Consider the following 17,885-nt stretch of genomic DNA (forward strand, 5'->3'; position numbering starts at 1 on the left):
TAATCCTGTAAAGAAGCGATTGATATTTGCGCTCAATCAACATGAAAATTAAAAGCATATTTTTCATCAAACGAATGTGAAACAAATAATTATTTGTTGATTTTTGATCGGCTTGACAGCGGCGAAATTTCGCCGCAATTGTCAACCGCACGATCTCACGCACACAACGGAAGCTTTCAATGAGGTTTACCACTACAGCTACCGTTCAGCGACGTCGGCGACAAGTTTCGGAAAGCGGCAGCAGCGGCGACCACGACGTTGAGAGCTAAACGTGAAGAAGAAAAGAAGCACACGCACAGGCAGTGGCACAAGAGTCTCTCGTTTTTCCTTGTTGGTGTCTCGGTTTTTGGGTTTTTCAGTTTTTCTGTTCCAAAACCACTTCCCAGCGGGAAGTAAAAAAAATCTTCTTTTCATCCAAACACAACGAGTTGCCATTTACGCGTCAGGATAAGAGAAGCGGCGCTCCGCGTTCCATCTACATCCAGCTCCCTGTGTCGCTACCCGGCGCTTTGCAGGAATACGCTTTTTACCTACCCCCGGGACGGGTGTGACGGGACCATAAGACGAGAGACCACCACCACCACCACCAGCAAGAAACGATCAGCTTTCCCTTAAAGCCAGTGTGTGGCAAACGCGGTGCAGGAACCAGTGCAAGAAATTACGGAAGGAGCGATTTCCCCGTAGATAAGGTGGACATTATCGGAGTGGACCCACCGCCACCACTTTTACATAGAGTAGCAGGTGTATAGTCATAATATCAAGGAGTCAAATCAGCTACATGTTTCATGGTGTATGAGCGAGGTGTGCGTTGAGAAAGGACGCAATAGTTTCACACACGCACGCACGCACACACTCGATCGGCGAGACGGCGGAACAGCATCAGCAGCGCGCTTCCGGATCAGCCTTGTGTCGCGTGTGCTGCTGCAGAGCGAGTGTGTCGGTTATACGTGGAGGGTTGTGCGTCGCCGTCCCGTTCAGTCGTGCTCTCCAGTGCTCTACGGCCGGTGGCCAGCACCTGTGATATTGCCCTTACTGTCCTTACGGCGGCAACCTGGAGCAGTCGCAGGAGCAGTGTAAAACCATGTTCTATCCGCTGGTGAGTATCCTCGTGCTAATTATGACCCCATATGCGTATGTCATGCGTTTGCCTCCCCACTGTTGAACACGGGTAGTTGTGGAATCATAACCCTAATACAGGTTAAAAAAGCATGCATTTCATTGCGGTGTAGACATGAGCACAATGGTGTCGAATAGAATTGTCACTCCCTCTCTGGCTGTGTGTCTCTCGGTATTCATTCATCCGGTTCCGCCGTGCGTTTGTCGCGATTTTGATGGCAGTGAAGCTTTGCGATTTGGATTTTTTTTCTTTTTGCGGCTCCCGTTTTCATTCGCTCCGGGGCAACCCCACCAGACACCGTACCATGCGTGTGCGTGTGCGGTTGGGGCTGCCGGTCGCGATTACGACAGCGAGAATCATCGCTATTGGATGGGTGTGTGTGTGTGTTCGTACAGTCAGTTGGCCGGCGAACAACACTGCCACATTCGCTGCTCCGGTATGCGTGAAGTCGTACAGTCTTGCATAAAAAAACGCGGAGCGTGCGGGTGCAAGAAAATGTGGTTTCGCGAAATGTAGTGGGTCACACTGAAAATGGGACGTGATGTGATTTTTCGTGTGCGTAGCATTGCGAACCCCGGCCTGCTAAATTGGTGATAAATCATCATTCCTTTGCAATTGTGCGCGATTTATTTTCTTCAAAACGATATTATCGCATTTTGTAAACAATAAGCAAATCAAAGTAACCTAAAAAATGAGCATCGTTGCTTTCAGTCCCACATGATGTGTCACCTACTGTCAATCGCGAACGCAGTAGCGCAACAGCGAACGGAAAGGAAGACAAAAAAAACCCTTGCAAATATTACGCTCTTTGAGAGTGAGCCTATATAGTGGTGAGGAACACGGGAAAGAAAAAATCGAAGCCTTCCCTTACATTGCCAAAATTTGGCCCGTTCGTTGCGGACCAGCGGCTTCCGCTTGGTGTGTGTGGTGTTGTGTGCTGCCGCCGTGCATCTTGTAAAGTTCTCCTCGCTTTCCACCGTCCATCGTCATCGCAACCCGTTTGCCCTTCATTACTCGGGAGCAGCAGCGATCCGGGTGAACCGGGTAGGGATACTTTTTTTTCCTTCCTTTCATCTACTCTGCAAGTTAACGGCGGCTGCTGGTCGGGTTTGACCCACGGTGGGTATAGAGAAGAAGGGGGAGCTGCTGCCTTCTGTCCAAGGAAGACATGGATTCGTTTTTTTAAAGTGATTTTCTTTGCTTTTCTACGGGTCATTTTAATTTCTTTTTTTTCGCGTTTCCTTCACACTCTAGTTCGTATGCGGGAGAGAAAAAAAGGGGGTAAGCGATTCGCGAATTTTGGCAATGTGATCGATTTCGTGGCCAGCTAGATTTTTGCGAAAAAGGAAACAAAGAGGATAGAGAAATGGTAGAGAGAGAGCTGGATTTCGTCGTTCGCCAAAATCTGCGATTTGACTCAACCGCACATACACGCACACACACAAACATGAATGTACGCACGGGGTATTAATGCTGAACAGCGTTGAAGATTGATTCGCGATTGGCGATTTTGTGTGGCAAAAATGTGCGAATGAAACACAAGTATTGCATAGCAACAGCAGCAAAAGATGTCATCTCATAGTGCAGGTGAGCCACTATTGAATATTTACATCCGATTCCTGGGCGACAAATTTTGACTGTAAGTTCACGAGTGCATGTGTACGGATGGTTTAACGAAGATTGTTTTTTTTTCTATCTCAGAAACACGTACAACAATGATGTGATATGGTCTATTGGCATGTTTAATTCAATCACGATACCTAGCTTCGATGTGTATCGTCGCCGCTGTCAACCAGGGACCAACGGGATGACACCTCGAAGAAGCGTATGCCTAGCGCACAAGTTGGTCCAACAATCCATAGTTGCCGGTGCCGGTGTGGTTAAATTTTGGACGATAAATTTATTATCGTCCCGTGGGTCGTGGCTTTTTTTTCGTTCCACTGCATTCCACTACCCACGATCATAAATATTACCTACATACCTCTCCACCAACACCAGTACCACCAGCAAGTCGGGCGGACAACCATCACATAATGGCGCGCGCGCGAGACGCATCTTGCCTTCCCAAAAGTCATCCTGTTTTTTTTTACATTCTCCGTTCCATCTTTTGCATTGCCCAAAACGAGTGATCCGGTATTGACTCTTCACCAACAGTTCTAAATTGGTCGTTCTCTCCATTTTTTCATCTTCTCTTCGCTTTGTGCTTTCGCTTTCGTCACCACTACACTACCTTTGGTTGGATTCTTTTCCCTTCTTTTCGGATGGCCTTCCACGGGATTCTCCTTTCATTGCGGGAGTGATGTATTTTTTTTTTGTTTACTTCGAATACAAAATTATTTACAAAAAAAGAACAGTTTGTTAGTCGCAAATAGTAGAATCATTTATGTTTGTAACGCGAGTACTTCGGATGGTACAGCACAGATATTTTTTTTAATTTTTTATTTTTGAATGATTCGTAAAGTCATTTTTTTCATTTTGTTCGTTCCTTTTTTTTATTCTAGCAAACCCAATTCGATGATGGTGTAATCGAGCTAACTCGTTCCGAAATGCTACAGCAGGATCCGCTAGCAGACAATAAGCATTTCGTGGTATCGCTGTCCCTGGGCAATACGCTAATCAATCTCAACAAAATCAAGTGTCCACAATGCCGGAAGGTAGGTTGAACTAAAACAAATCCTTCTGACCTTTGTTTGCACTTCCGCGAGGGGGTTTTTATAACATATTGGCGCAAAAGAAAATTGCATGTTGTGTGATGACCGCATTGCTTCTTGTACAAGCATGATCACAGTAGGGGAGGGTTGGCGCAATACGTATGTTGTACTTTCAGCCAAACGTTTAGGCCTGGCGAGCAAATTAACTTGGTATACTGATTCACTCATCCTGCTTTTATTCCTTGCCTTCGCTGAAAGTATTGACTTTGGAGGAAAAGATAAACGCAAACATACAGGGAAAGGGATTTAAAAATAACAAAACCTGTTCCTGATCCACCGCTTCTCTTTCACACGCTCATCCATCGGCGTTTCTTTGCATTTCCACTTTCGTATCGTACTGGTTCTTGGGTACAACGAAAGCACACACGATCGATGCATGATCGAAATAACACAACAAATGTAATCCTTTCCATTTCTTTAGATACCCGTAAAGAATTCCATCCTAAACATGATGTGCCCAAAAAACCAACACAAACAAACTTTTACAACTGTTGAATGAAAATAAATTCGAGTTTTCATTCTTTTTCTTCAGCGTTTTGATACGATGGAAGAGATGGAACAGCACCGGACCAAACATTTGACGGAGAACAAGTTTAAATGCGAGATTTGTAGTAAAGAATTTCCCAGCCATAGTTCCATGTGGAAGCACACCAAGGCGCACACCGGTGAACGTAAGTATATTTAGACATTTGAAGTTATTCATAACATTTTCACCATTCAAGCCGTTTGGAATGTTTCTCGCCAACTCCATCCACGTACAGGTCCTTTCGTGTGTCAGATATGCAACAAAGGCTTCACTCAGCTGGCCAACCTTCAGCGACATGATCTCGTCCACAATGGTGAGTATATTCATACAAAACACGGACACTGTTTTGGCACCTTTTGTACACAATGCGTTACGCATGATGACAGCTTTTCACAGCATTTTCGCAAACTTTTTTTGACGACAATTTTTGGTTCATTCTGATGCATAATGTATTGATAGAACTGTACCAATTTAAGAAAATAAAAAAATATAAAAATTTTATTTAAAACTTTCTATTTCTTTCACACAGGACTAAAGCCGTTCAAGTGTCCAATTTGTGAAAAATGTTTCACGCAGCAAGCTAACATGCTAAAACATCAACTCCTACATACCGGTAAGCAAAAGAATTGTAATTGGATGGGATTAATTTATCGGGAAGGACGTAACGCTTCACTTGATTAAAATGGCAACGAATTAAGTCTTGTGATGTATTGTTAAGAACTTTTTGTTTGATTGGTTTGTTTATTTTGTTATTCCATAAAAAAAGAAAAGGATTTAGCATACTGCATAGGCAATTGATTTTATGTTGAAAAAGAAAAGACGTAATCGATTCCTGGTCGTGCACTACAATGATGACTATTTTACACAGTTTGGTCACAATTACATTGATGACTTTATGTTTGGTTCATTCTGATGCGTAGTGTACGAACATACAGGGGCATACATACGGTTTATTTCGTTCGCATTCCAATCCATAATTTATTTTAAACGATCTCAACAGTTTGCTTGCTTTTCTTTTCATTTACACAGTACTACATCCTTTCTTTAATCATCTTCAATTGCAGGACTTAAACCATACAAATGTCCCGTGTGCGAGAAAGCATTTTCGCAACATGCAAACATGGTCAAACATCAAATGCTTCATACAGGTTAGCCAGTGTATTTTTTTTCCTACCGTAATTTGTTCGCTAACGTTATTGTTCTAATTTTTTTGTTCACTTTGCTAGTTAGATGTGTAGAGATTAATATTGAAAAATTCACTATCAGTAATACAGCCTGTAACTTTCCGATGTTATCACCTTGCAAAAAAAGTGCAATGTGTTTATAAGAATGATTTGCCTGTTCTTTACCTCTTTATTTGATGTTATCCTTTAAATACAGCTAGACTAGATCTTTAGTTCACTTCTAATAATTTGAAATTATTTGCTCTCGCTTTTTACATATTCTGCTACTCAACAACTACAATTCCTTCGTATGTTATTTGCCTGTACAACATGTGATTCTCGGCCTACAGGTTTGAAGCCTTACAAGTGTCCCGTTTGCGAAAAAGCATTTACGCAACACGCCAACATGATCAAGCATCAAATGTTACATACCGGTAAGTAATGTGATAAGCAACACATTTAGCCCATGTCCCGCCTAAGCAATGGATCAATTTAATCCATAGCTCGTACGCACTATCGTGATGAGAACTTTTCACAGCTTCGTCACAATTATGCATTGCTGACATCATGTTTGGTTCATACTGAAGTATTAGTGCATCAAAAGGAACAATATGTGGGCTTTATTAGTCATAGCTAAGTTATTAAATGTAATGCCTTTTTAACTAATGCATTATTTTCATCCATATTCTAGGTCTTAAACCATACAAATGTCCTGTTTGTGAGAAGGCCTTCACTCAACAGGCTAACATGGTGAAACATCAAATGTTGCACACCGGTAAGTTTGAAAGTAATTTCTTATTAAGTTGCCCTGACCTTTCATACTCAAAATCATTCCATCAGTTGATAGTTACATCCCTTAATGCTTCATTTGTTCTTTCCTTTTCTATTGCTCTACATGTTTTGTTTTTTTTTATTTTGTTTAAGTTTGTCCTCATGTTAAATACTTACTTCCTTTATTGTTCGTTTTTTTATGTTTATTTCTTTTCGTTTTACATAAATTTCATATCACTGATCGGTGGATATTTTCTCTTTTTTCTCTTTTCCGACCGCTTGGCCATATATGCGCGCGCGTCTTCTCTTACCCTTCGCCTTCTACGCCATCGCGGAAACTCGTGTAATCGCAAAAAAAATAAAACAATCGGCAACGACACCTCTACCACAAACTGATAAATATGCATATATATAAAAATCAAACAAAAAAATAATCTACGATTTATCATTCATCGTACCTCTCATCGCACGCGCGCTACTCGTCGTCGATCGCCGGGATATAAACTTTGTTCCGAACTGCGATCTACTACACAATAGGCGTAAAACCGTACAAATGTTCCACTTGTGGAAAGGCATTTGCTCAGCAGGCCAACATGGTTAAACACGAGATGCTTCATACCGGTAATTCCCTAGAGTGTTATTACATCGATACCGTAATAGATGATGATACACAAGAGCGCGAACCTGATTCGCCAAAATAACATAAGCATTAACAACATCTCTGTCACATTTAGTTAGTTTTTTTTATTTTTTTTTATAAATATCCTTTCGACCGTAAGTGAACGTAGTTCGGAAGAACTGCGTGAAGATGCAATAGATTTAACAGGTAGAGAGAAATAATTAGTAGACATCTTTACAACCTATCGAATTTTTGCAAGAAAATTCGGTTTTTGGTCCGACCACAATGATAAAATGAGATAAATGATGTTTTCCGAAACAAAGTTGGAGCATTAACAGGAAAGGCTAATGTTGTAGGAACACGTGAGCGATAATAAGTACGGTAATCTTTGTACGGTCAGATAACATAGAGAATACTTGATTTGTGTTTTGGGCCAAGAATAATAAATAGTTACATAGCGTTTAACAAACCCGATGTAATGAAATATTGAGCTTATCGATTTGTTTCTCCATCGCATTACATATTGTGCCAAACCACACAGGTGTGGGTGTGTGTTGAGAAAAACTGCTGATTTTATGTTAGCGTTTGCGTTTTTTTTTGTTTGTTTTCAAACTGCTGGGCCATGTCATAGGAAAATGTGGATGCATTTGTTCTGTTTTTATCTGCAAACACTAGATTCCTAGGTTTTTAATCTCACTCATCACCATCATCATCTCCATCATTCCTTTATCCTTAACGTTTCAAAGCTTTGCGAGTGCGCGCTCCGCAAAATGGCTTGCAAATTACAACATATACTCTACGGTTTTAATTTGTTTTGCAGGTATTAAACCGTACAAGTGTCCCACCTGTGACAAAGCATTTGCCCAGCAAGCAAACATGATGAAACATCAAATGTTGCATACGGGTAAGTGTTGAGCATTGCTGATGCAGTTAGTTTGTTTAAGTGTCTAGCGCCGTGCTAAGTGGACCCTCCATTATCTTTTACTATCTTTATTTCCTAGGCCTAAAACCGTACAAGTGTGGTACATGTGACAAAGCGTTTGCCCAGCAGGCCAATATGGTCAAACATCAGATGCTCCATACCGGTAAACTATCGAGTTTTTATTGAAATTTAAGACGATCAACTGCCATTCCTTACATGCATGCTGCACTAGAACTATCATACGGTAGAAGGGAAGATGAATTAGGCGCTATGGAATGATTGTGAAATGAACGACATTATTTCATGCATTTTCGTATTGAAGATTTGCATCCATCTCTCTAAATTCCACTTCGGTACAATGGTGCCGATGTTTACGTAGCTAGGTCATACTGAAACGAACGAGTATCTAAAATCAGTTACCGAAGGTGCCAGGAAGTTGTTCTATTTGGTTCAGCTAAGAGTAATGCTGTAGACTTTTTACTAGATAATCTCCAAAATGAATCTCTTCTCTTGCCTTTTGGCATGTTGTAGTGCAACCATGATGTCCATTTACTATTTTTTTTACAATGCTTACACGTGAATGTTCACTAAAGCGACCACAAACCAATGCTCCTTTTCGTCTACTAGGTATAAAACCGTACAAATGCAATACCTGTGGCAAGGCATTCGCACAGCAGGCCAACATGGTTAAACACGAGATGCTTCATACCGGTAATACCATTTATATTCCTTTTCTTTTCCATCTTTCGTTTGCTCTCAATTGTTGTGCTAGCTCCTGCCATGGTCAATGCATCTCCCGTTCATCATCGTGCCCGCCCGAACATTTCCGGCAGGACGATGAACGCGTTTTACATTGATGGTATCACACTTGCTAGCCGACAAATTTCTTGGAGCAGTTTTTTTTGTTTTACTGCCGTTTAATTCCGTCTACGCTTCCGATATTGTTGTTTCATTTCCCTTTCTTTCATTTTCATTCTATGATCAATCGCGTTTGTTGAAAAAAAAAAAAATACAAAAACAAAATGCAACTGGATATCAAAAACACATAAAAAATACGCACGCTTTTTCCTGTGTACTACTCCGGAATGGAATAAACAAAACGCGATCCGTCGTGCCACACAACCTCTGCGAATTGCGCGCTGTCCAGGAATAAAACCTTACAAATGTTCGGTTTGCGATAAAGCCTTTGCCCAGCAGGCCAACATGGTTAAACATCAGATGCTCCACAGCGGTAATAAACATTTTGTTTTTAGTTCTATTTCATTCTTTACTCTTCCTCCAACAACATGTGCTATCTCCTTCCTTGTTTTATCCGGTTGTGTACACACACACACACCTTCCTTGTCGTGATTGTTAATGTTGTGTAGTGTTGTTGTAGCGTGTCTATGCAGCCCCCCTCTCCCCCCTAGCATGCTTTGCATGGACAAAAATAAATGGCACAGATAGGAACAATACCGATAGGAACAAAAAGTATCGACGATTTGCTTTAATTTTGTGTTTCTATTTCTCGGTCGGTTGCTGCAAATTGGTACACGCGGCTGGTTGGTCATTCTCTGGATGTAACCGCGTGAATCCGGCTGCTTGATGGTGCTCGATCCCGTTCTATCTGTCACTTTTAACGATCTACCCGCGTTAGGAATCAAACCGTACAAATGTCCAACTTGCGATAAAGCATTTGCTCAACAGGCAAACATGGTTAAGCATCAGATGCTCCATACGGGTAATTAATAACGTTTTTATTATCTATTCGCTGACAGTTCGTTAATTTTTTTTAATTTCCTTATTTGTTTTAGTTTCATTTATATTAACAAGTTAGCCAAATTTACCCAACAATCAACGTAATTTGTTAGGACATCAATTAAAAATGTTATATAGTGTAACGATGGTTTCGATTAACTGAATTTGAATACGATTTAAAAAAGCTTCCCACCTTCCATATTCACACCTTGGTAATTTTCGATTTTATGCTCATCCGTTTTAGTTAGTTGGCTTAGTAGATTTTTGTTAAATTAATAGTCTTTAGTTGCTTTCGTTAATACATATTTTTTCTGTATATTTCACCAATAGGGGAAAAACCATTCAAATGCAAAAGCTGTGATAAGGCTTTCTCACAAAATGCCAATCTGAAAAAGCACGAAATGGTACATCTCGGCATACGGCCACACACCTGCCCGCTGTGTCCGAAGTCCTATTCGCAGTATTCAAATTTGAAGAAACATTTGCTGAGCCATCAGAAGCAAGCGATTAAGCAGGAGCAACAAAACGGTCAGGTGATGGCGTAAGTATTGCCCTCCTCGATTTTGTCACGTGGGAGATGTGTAGGAAGTTTTATGTTCGCACAGTCTAATTGTTGTACGCTATTTTTAGCATTCTCTACAGCTGCCAGACGTGCAAGATGCAGTTTGAGGATATCATCGAGTTTGAGCGCCACACCAGACACTGTGGCATTAACAGCGTACAGCAACACAGTGTCAAATTGGAAAACATTAAGAGCGAGGTAGACATCGACGGTAGCTCGAATTCGGGTATGCAGCAACATATTTCCACCACCAATGGCGGTGCAGCAAATGGTGGAAACGGTATCAGTGTTAGTCAATCGCAACCACCAACTCCGATGCATATTCCGTCAGCCATCCTTACCTCAGTCATCTCTTCGTCGGTTGGTTCTAACGTAACCCCGCACAACCTAGCACCCACGGCCCATTCGCATCACGGGCATGTGACAACAAACGGAATACTATCCGGTATTCCGACCGGCCATCCACACGCTCAACAACAACACTCCCCACCAAGTGTCGGTCTTCCTCAGCATCCTTCCGCTCACGCACAACAACAGCAGCAGCAACAGCAGCAACAACAGCAGCAACAGCAGCAGCAACAACAACAGGCACACCAGCAGCAACAACAGCAGGGACATCCACAACAGCAGCAACTTTCACCACTCAGTAGCCACCAGCAGCATCTAATACTGCAGCAGCAGCACAACCTTCCGATCCATCTACAGCAGCAGCTATCGCACCATCTGATTAGTTCACACCTGCCTCATCCGCAGGATCACGGTGCGTCCGGCGACCTTCACCATCAGGTGAACTTCCACCATCCGCACATCTCGCACCTGCCGAACATATCGCACAAGATCCTTTCACCGCTGTTTCACATTCCGCCGTTCAACAACAATCACAGCACATAATGGAACGCTTGCAAGGGACCCACGATACGGCCGCCGTCGGCGTCGGTTGTCGTTGATTCGGCAACCACCCCTGCGCCGGCCGGTGTGTCCCTTCTACCGAGCTCGTCGATGATGCTACCATTTGTCGTGAAAGCGGAAAAGCCGGACGAAGAGAACGGTGGTGTTGGTGGTGAAGCTGTTTGCGGTAAGTAAACTGTCTGCATTCGATTTTCAATACTATCCGTAAGGGAAAAGGTCACTCGCGGAGCATGGCCTCGATATAGTTGCTCGAGAGAAGGGTTTTTGGCAGCTCAGTGTGGTAACTCGCTTCAGAATAACATAGATATGTAACACTGAGAAACTGTACAAGCGAATTTCACGCTGTATTATATCTTCTCTGCCCAGTTTGTTTGTCAGCGTTACAAATCAATATTTTGAGGAATTAATTGTTCTGGATAGAGTTACCGTAGGAAAACACACACACGTAAGGAAAGCATAAATTGCCGATACAATAGGAGCGGGACTCCAAGAGAAGACGTTCTTTAATACTCAGGAGGAAATCAAGGAGGGACAAACGGAAACTAGTGAGGAAGGATACCCGTGGGCCCCTCTCACTTTCCGCATTCCATCAGATTATTGATGGTAATGATGTGCTGTTTTAATTTTATACATCATCGTTATTAGTTAACAATTGTAATTTACCATATTATTCATGGTAATGTTTTAGAGATAGGTTTCTTTTGCCGTGCGCTGTCGTAGCATGCAAAATTATTTTACTAAGTCACGAACCTCGTATGATCAGAACGCGTACCAATACGCGTAGGGTTGGAAAGAATGAAATGGAATCTAAATCCAACACTCTTAATATTGTGGAGCAACAAAATGAAATCGGCTTTTGAAGGATATGTATACATATGCGCACATGGACACACACATATATATATTAGCTAACGTAGTATCGTGTAATATAGTCATACAACAGAAAATTGCAGCAGTTAAGGTTCCGGAATGTCGAATTGTGTGTATAGTTTTAAAACATGCTTTTTAAACTTGCATGTTACGCTTTTCTCTCTGGCTCCCGTAGATGTGTGTGTGTGTGTTTGTATTTTGTAAGAGCACACCAAGGACTGTGGTGGCGGTGGTCCCAAACCGTGAATTACAAATAAGTAGCAAGTAGTTTTGACGCCATAGACGCGTAACAGTGATATAAAGGATGCGAGTAGATGGGAGGTCTTCAATACGATGGAAAGACTGCACAAGCGTTCGTTAATAAGAGACCAGATAGACAGGAGAAAAGAAGCAGAGAAAGAGAGGTAGAGAGAGAGATTAGAGACGAAATATGAAACAAAAAGTGTGATAGAACCTGATGTTGTGTGTGTGTGTGTGAAGGATGTTCGCTAAAAAGATCTGCAGATCAGTAGTGAGGTGTGCCACAGTTTTTAAACAATGTTTTTCGCCCTTTTCATTCGTTCTACTCTCAACATCATTATATCATCCTCTCAGGGTGGAGCTGTAAAATTTATGAAACGAATTTAGGTTCGAAAAATAGGAGAAAACACATTCAAGCAAGATACAATATTTTATGTACTACGACTGAGAGGATGTCGTACAACAGTTGTGATATATATTACCATATGAAATGTGAACATATTTTTACCTCGGCCTAGAATCAGCCACCTTACGATCGTTTCGTTGGAACTGGTTAACAAAATTATTTTCTCTTGCTTTACGAATCCATATCCGTTGTATTTGGTTGAATGGCAAATTAGAGAGAAGAATGGATTGTTATGGTGATGCAACGTGTGCATACGTTGAGGAGCAGCTAACTACTAGCTCAAAGGAAGACTTAATACAAGAAAGATATGTGTGATAACATTAGTTGGCCTAGGGGTTGATAATGATAAGCATCTGATTTTGCTGTAGTGCAAAGCTAGCTAGCTACTCAACCAGCGAAGGGCAAAAAATTCGGTTCTCAAGACATGCATTCTGCATTATACGGAACCTCGTAAATACCAATTGTCAGCTTGATGAGTAGGAGCAACATGCCGATTAATGCTGATGCACATTTACAATAATTATTAGGAAAACCTTTGCAGTTGATATCTGTTTTACTCCCGTGTTTATTGTGGTGATTTTTTCTGGGAGTATCTATTGGTCGCTTTGCGTGTTACGAATACCTATTAAAAGTCAACACTTTTGTGGTGTTGTGGGTGTTCCACATTTGTCATCCTTTTCGCCATTATTGGCATCTCCTCAATGATGCTAGTCTCGGTTGTTAGTTGGTAGCACTGCGAAGCACATCGTATATGTGAGAAGAATACACCACCCGAGACAATGCTACACACGATTTTGCTTTTGGGGGAGACTGCACGTATGTAGGAAGAAATACGAGAGATAGTGTGCTGCCCTAGTTAGTCGTTAGTGAAAAGAAAACCTCCTCAGCCAAGGCTACGTCCTGTAGGTGTAGCATGTACAGGAAACAGTGAAACCGAACAAGGCACGCACGCACACGCGCACATACACACATGAAACGAACATACTACTAGGGTATTGTGTAATTAGCGGAGAAAACACACTCAGGAGAGCAACATAAGTTAGAACATCAATTTCCGATGGAACTTGTCAAGCAAAGATTAAGTCTGTGAACGAGGAGAGCAATAGCAAGTAGATTGTAGATTGTAAAACATGTTGTAAGAACGTATGTAGCAACATAATGATAGGATCATATCTTAACGCAGTAGTGTGATAGTTTCTCGAAACGTACGCCTCTGTCGCACATGACCAGCTATAGCGATCAAATTGCTTGGTTGTATGCCTTTGCTTTAACAGTCGGTCCGCAGCCATTAGAAGATCGTCGATGTATTTGTTTTCTGTTGTATCGTATGATCTTTTCGCTTAATGTCTTCCATAGAATCCAAGCATATTTGTATCTTCCAAGATGATGGAAATGGAGAATTTATCCTTAATGCGGTGTTTATTACTCCTACAATCGCTTGTCGTTTGAAATTATGTTTTTATTGTTTTATAAAAACAGTGCGTGTGGGGCAAAAGAAACAAGATCTCTTCTTTGGACACATTACTTGGGTCTAGTGCTTGTGGAACATCCATTTTTATTTTATTTTTGGCCGCTGCAGCTAACTTTGTAGGCCTTCCTTTGTCTTGGCCTTCCTAGTCTAACGACTGGCTACATGTGCGCACCTCAGCCGAGATTTGAAATCAAACCGAGTGTGTTGTACAATCACTTGCCAAATCAACCAATTTCCCGAAAGAATAAAATATCATTGCCTAGCGGTTTTAGGATCTTCTTTCCCGTCTGAGACCATGAGGAAATTTATTAAAAACTTGTAAGTAACTGGTTGTAAGCTTTTTTTGTGTTTTGTGTGTATTTTCTGATGCATCAACTCAGTTTTATATGCTGAGATTTGCACGTGGACTGTGATATTCCATTGGAAATCTTCTATTTTATATTACTTAGCCAAAATCAACCAGGTATATCAAAGCTATCAGATTGTGTTGAAGATAATCAATTGGAGTTTAATGTCTTCACATGTACAACTGCAGCGGCAATCCTTTTCGTACGTCAATCTTGACTGAGCTTGTTACCTGCAATGATCAATTCTCCCCCGCACATTAATATTTTAATAAATGACCTAGGACGCTTAATTTGTTCGTCATGTGTCATCGGAAAAGGCAATTACAAGAATTACAACCAAGAATAAATGTGTAAAGCTGATTTTCATAAATCATTAACAAACAATTGGCAAAATGATTATTGTGAATCAATGAAAATGAAATAATTTTCTCACAACTGCTATGAATGGGGTTATGTTTTAAAAGGTCATGATGAATGTAAAAAAAGTATTTTTTTAAATCGCATAGGGTAAATTCTGTTCTCTTAGCCATCGCAAGTATCAACAAGAAGAATATTTTCGATCCAAACCTCCTGGAAGTAGAATAACAAATGGTGGAATAACATGCGCGCTGTAAAAATGAAGCCGAAAAAAAATGTATGTATAGTAAGAAAGTAGAGTCAAATGAAGAAGAACGTTGAAGCAACGCACATTCCTACACCATTTGAAAGAGAAAAAAAAGCTGCTAGTGTTTATTCAACAGCAAGGGAAACATTTAAGGAGTGCATGCAGGAAATTGGACCCTAATCAAAACTAGTTTTTAACTACAAATGAAGAAATGATCACAAAGAAAAGCAAAACAAAAGCAGAGCAGCATTACGATATATGACCTTCAAAATGATGAGTAGGTTTTTAAAAGTGTCTCCCCCTTATGCGTTACATCCTCACCACTCCCGATACTTTATCAACCATGTTCGTTCCCCTGCTATGTAGATTGTATTTGCAAGCTATTGTAACAATCATACTTAGACATAAAAAAGCTACACTCAATGTAAAGTAGCTTCAAAATAGTAAAACAGGAGTATGAACTACTTGAAAAAGCATACAAAAAAAAGTATGAATAGTGGAAAGACATAGCAAAGTAACAGACAGTGTAATAAACAATGAAAGAGTAAAATTAACTGTTCTAAACAGATGCCAGAGGCGGTAAACCAACTTTAAAACTAATTCATAAGAAAGCATTGGTATGATATCGTGCGTGCGAGAATAGTGCAACAGATAAATAGAACAGATAGGACGTTTTTAAAACAATAGTTATGTACGATAAATCATACATAAACGCGCGAGGGAGAAAACACGACAGTATGCGACCTTACTAATTGGGTGTAAATTACGTGGGCTGTTCCTTCTATTGAACGTACTGATTTGTTTCGTTTTTCTCATGGAGTCGATAAAAATCAGGATTACTTCGAGCCCCTTTGCTTCCATTTTCCAGAAAGACAGTTATTTCATTTTTGCCACAAATCCCTAACATCTGTCAACGAATACAAACAGACTACTGTACTACTACTGCATGGTTAGTATACAATCAATCGCTCAACAATTAGTAAGGTCCTTCTGTTCATAAACACGGTTTGAATGACATAAAGAAACCATTGTTCGTAGTGAGAACAAAATGCTGAAAAGCATAAAAAGATTAAAAATTATACAAACAAACAAAGCAAAATTAGAGACATGTAGAATACAAGCCAAGTCCTCTGTAAAGACAGAGCCACATCAATCGCGGAAAGAAGAAATTCAAACACAGAGAACTGTTACTGCTATTACTAAAAGACCTTCTACTAGCGCTCGGAGAGAGGTGAAATGCATGCGCTTTTGTTTATATGTGTGCTATTACTCTTCTTAGTATCTGTCGCCAAGGTAGCGAAAGCACAGTGGTACACTTTGATAAGACGAAGGACATGCTGGTTGATTTCTCATTGCGTTCTAGTGTTTGATGCGTTAACATCCAAGATAAGAAGATAAGAATACAAGATTGCACAGCTGCTGCAGTAAAAGTAGTTTAGGTGGTGATACTGACGACGGACAGGGATACAATGATAGTTTGTGTTAAGAAATGGAAATGTGGTTGCAGTGGAAAGATGTACAGAACGAGGGGTGCGTTTGTTATGATTGTTGAAAGAAGAGAAATGGACATGCTCTAAATGTTAGGAAAAACGAAGTTATATGGCACACAACACAAACAACTAAGCAACCACACATACACACGCGGTGGAAAAAAATGGGAAAGTGAAGCCAATGAAAAGAAGTTGGTTGAGTTGCGCGCAAATGTTTCGCATCCTTATTCTGTTAGTGTTAAAACTTGCTATTTACGTTAATGTTTTGTAAAAACCCAAGCTATGAATCGAAACACAACGCCACTTACACTGCACTGCATAGTTTTACGCGTGTCTTATGTGAGTGTGTGTGTTGTGTGTGTACGTTCACTGTGCCTGTTCCTCTCCATGTGTGTGTGTTAGTTAAGGTTAAGTTTGTGACTTATTACTATTATTGGCTTGCGCGATTAAGATGCGATAAGCAACCTGGACAACGTAAAGGATCCAATAACCCTCACGTATTCGCGTTATTGTATGATGAGTTGTTCTACATTTGATTTATTACGCGTGCGCAAAGGGAATAGCGTAAAGTTCGAAAACGGTCATAACATGTTATCCTCCGTTAAGCTTTCATTAATTCCGACCATCAGGATGGGAGGTAAACCAGTACGAATGATGGATATGTGCGTTGCTCTCTGCCACGATAATCAAAATGATTTCGATCTGTTTCACACACGTTGATAACAAACAAACAAAAAACAAAATTGTATCCCAGAGTTGCAGATTTCAGTGAAATTATTTTTTCAATTAATGCAGAGCGCGTGGGTAGATTTTTTTTTAGAATGCAAAAATACTTTTATTCATTACTATGAGAGCTGTGTGGGGATGAGAGCCGGTGCCGCCGCGCCTTCCTACTATTATTACGATTATGAGTTAGACGTTACATTTACGAGATGAGATAATTTGTATAGACACAACCAATCAATAATAAAATGAAAACAATACCTATTAGTGAACATGCCTTTTTGTAACAACTAAACCGTGAAATCGAAAATATTGAGAAACACCATGGGTCCAATCGTAGTTTCAAGTGAATTTACAAAAAAAAATGCAATTTTAAAAACATTAACAAACGAAAAGAATAACAAGGTATACATTTATGTTACACACTGTATCGGATGAACTCGGTTTTCACTTCATTTGTACACACTAACCTTTCCGATCAATAGTAATGTGAAGATCATCTAATCATCGGTGCCGCTACGAATGTGTTGTCATCATTGACATGAAAATACTCATTTATTTTCTTTTATATGCTTTTAATTTCCCAGTTCCACAGCATAATGCCAGCTGGCTTTAGCAACACCGTATTTTTGCCTTCGTTTACTATTTGTTCATATTGCTGAGAGCTTTGAGTTTTCCCACAGTCGGCACCCTCCAA

General features: G+C 40.6%; 1 protein-coding gene across 1 annotated transcript; it reads left to right on the top strand.

Moving 5' to 3' along the window:
- The first annotated feature begins 185 nt into the window (after nucleotides 1-185).
- Nucleotides 186-17,460, top strand: LOC125767131 (zinc finger protein 260-like). The gene is made up of 16 exons (XM_049433396.1): nucleotides 186-1,096; nucleotides 3,619-3,771; nucleotides 4,361-4,499; nucleotides 4,590-4,667; nucleotides 4,884-4,967; nucleotides 5,419-5,502; nucleotides 5,868-5,951; nucleotides 6,209-6,292; nucleotides 6,826-6,909; nucleotides 7,728-7,811; nucleotides 7,909-7,992; nucleotides 8,457-8,540; nucleotides 8,977-9,060; nucleotides 9,466-9,549; nucleotides 9,897-10,107; nucleotides 10,197-17,460. The coding sequence occupies exons 1-16, from the start codon at nucleotides 1,082-1,084 to the stop codon at nucleotides 11,017-11,019; spliced, it is 2,259 nt and encodes a 752-aa protein (XP_049289353.1). The 5' UTR covers nucleotides 186-1,081; the 3' UTR covers nucleotides 11,020-17,460.
- The last annotated feature ends 425 nt before the right edge of the window (nucleotides 17,461-17,885 follow it).

This window comes from Anopheles funestus, chromosome 3RL, assembly GCF_943734845.2.
Source record: "Anopheles funestus chromosome 3RL, idAnoFuneDA-416_04, whole genome shotgun sequence".
In the NCBI taxonomy this organism is placed as follows: Eukaryota; Metazoa; Arthropoda; class Insecta; order Diptera; family Culicidae; genus Anopheles; species Anopheles funestus.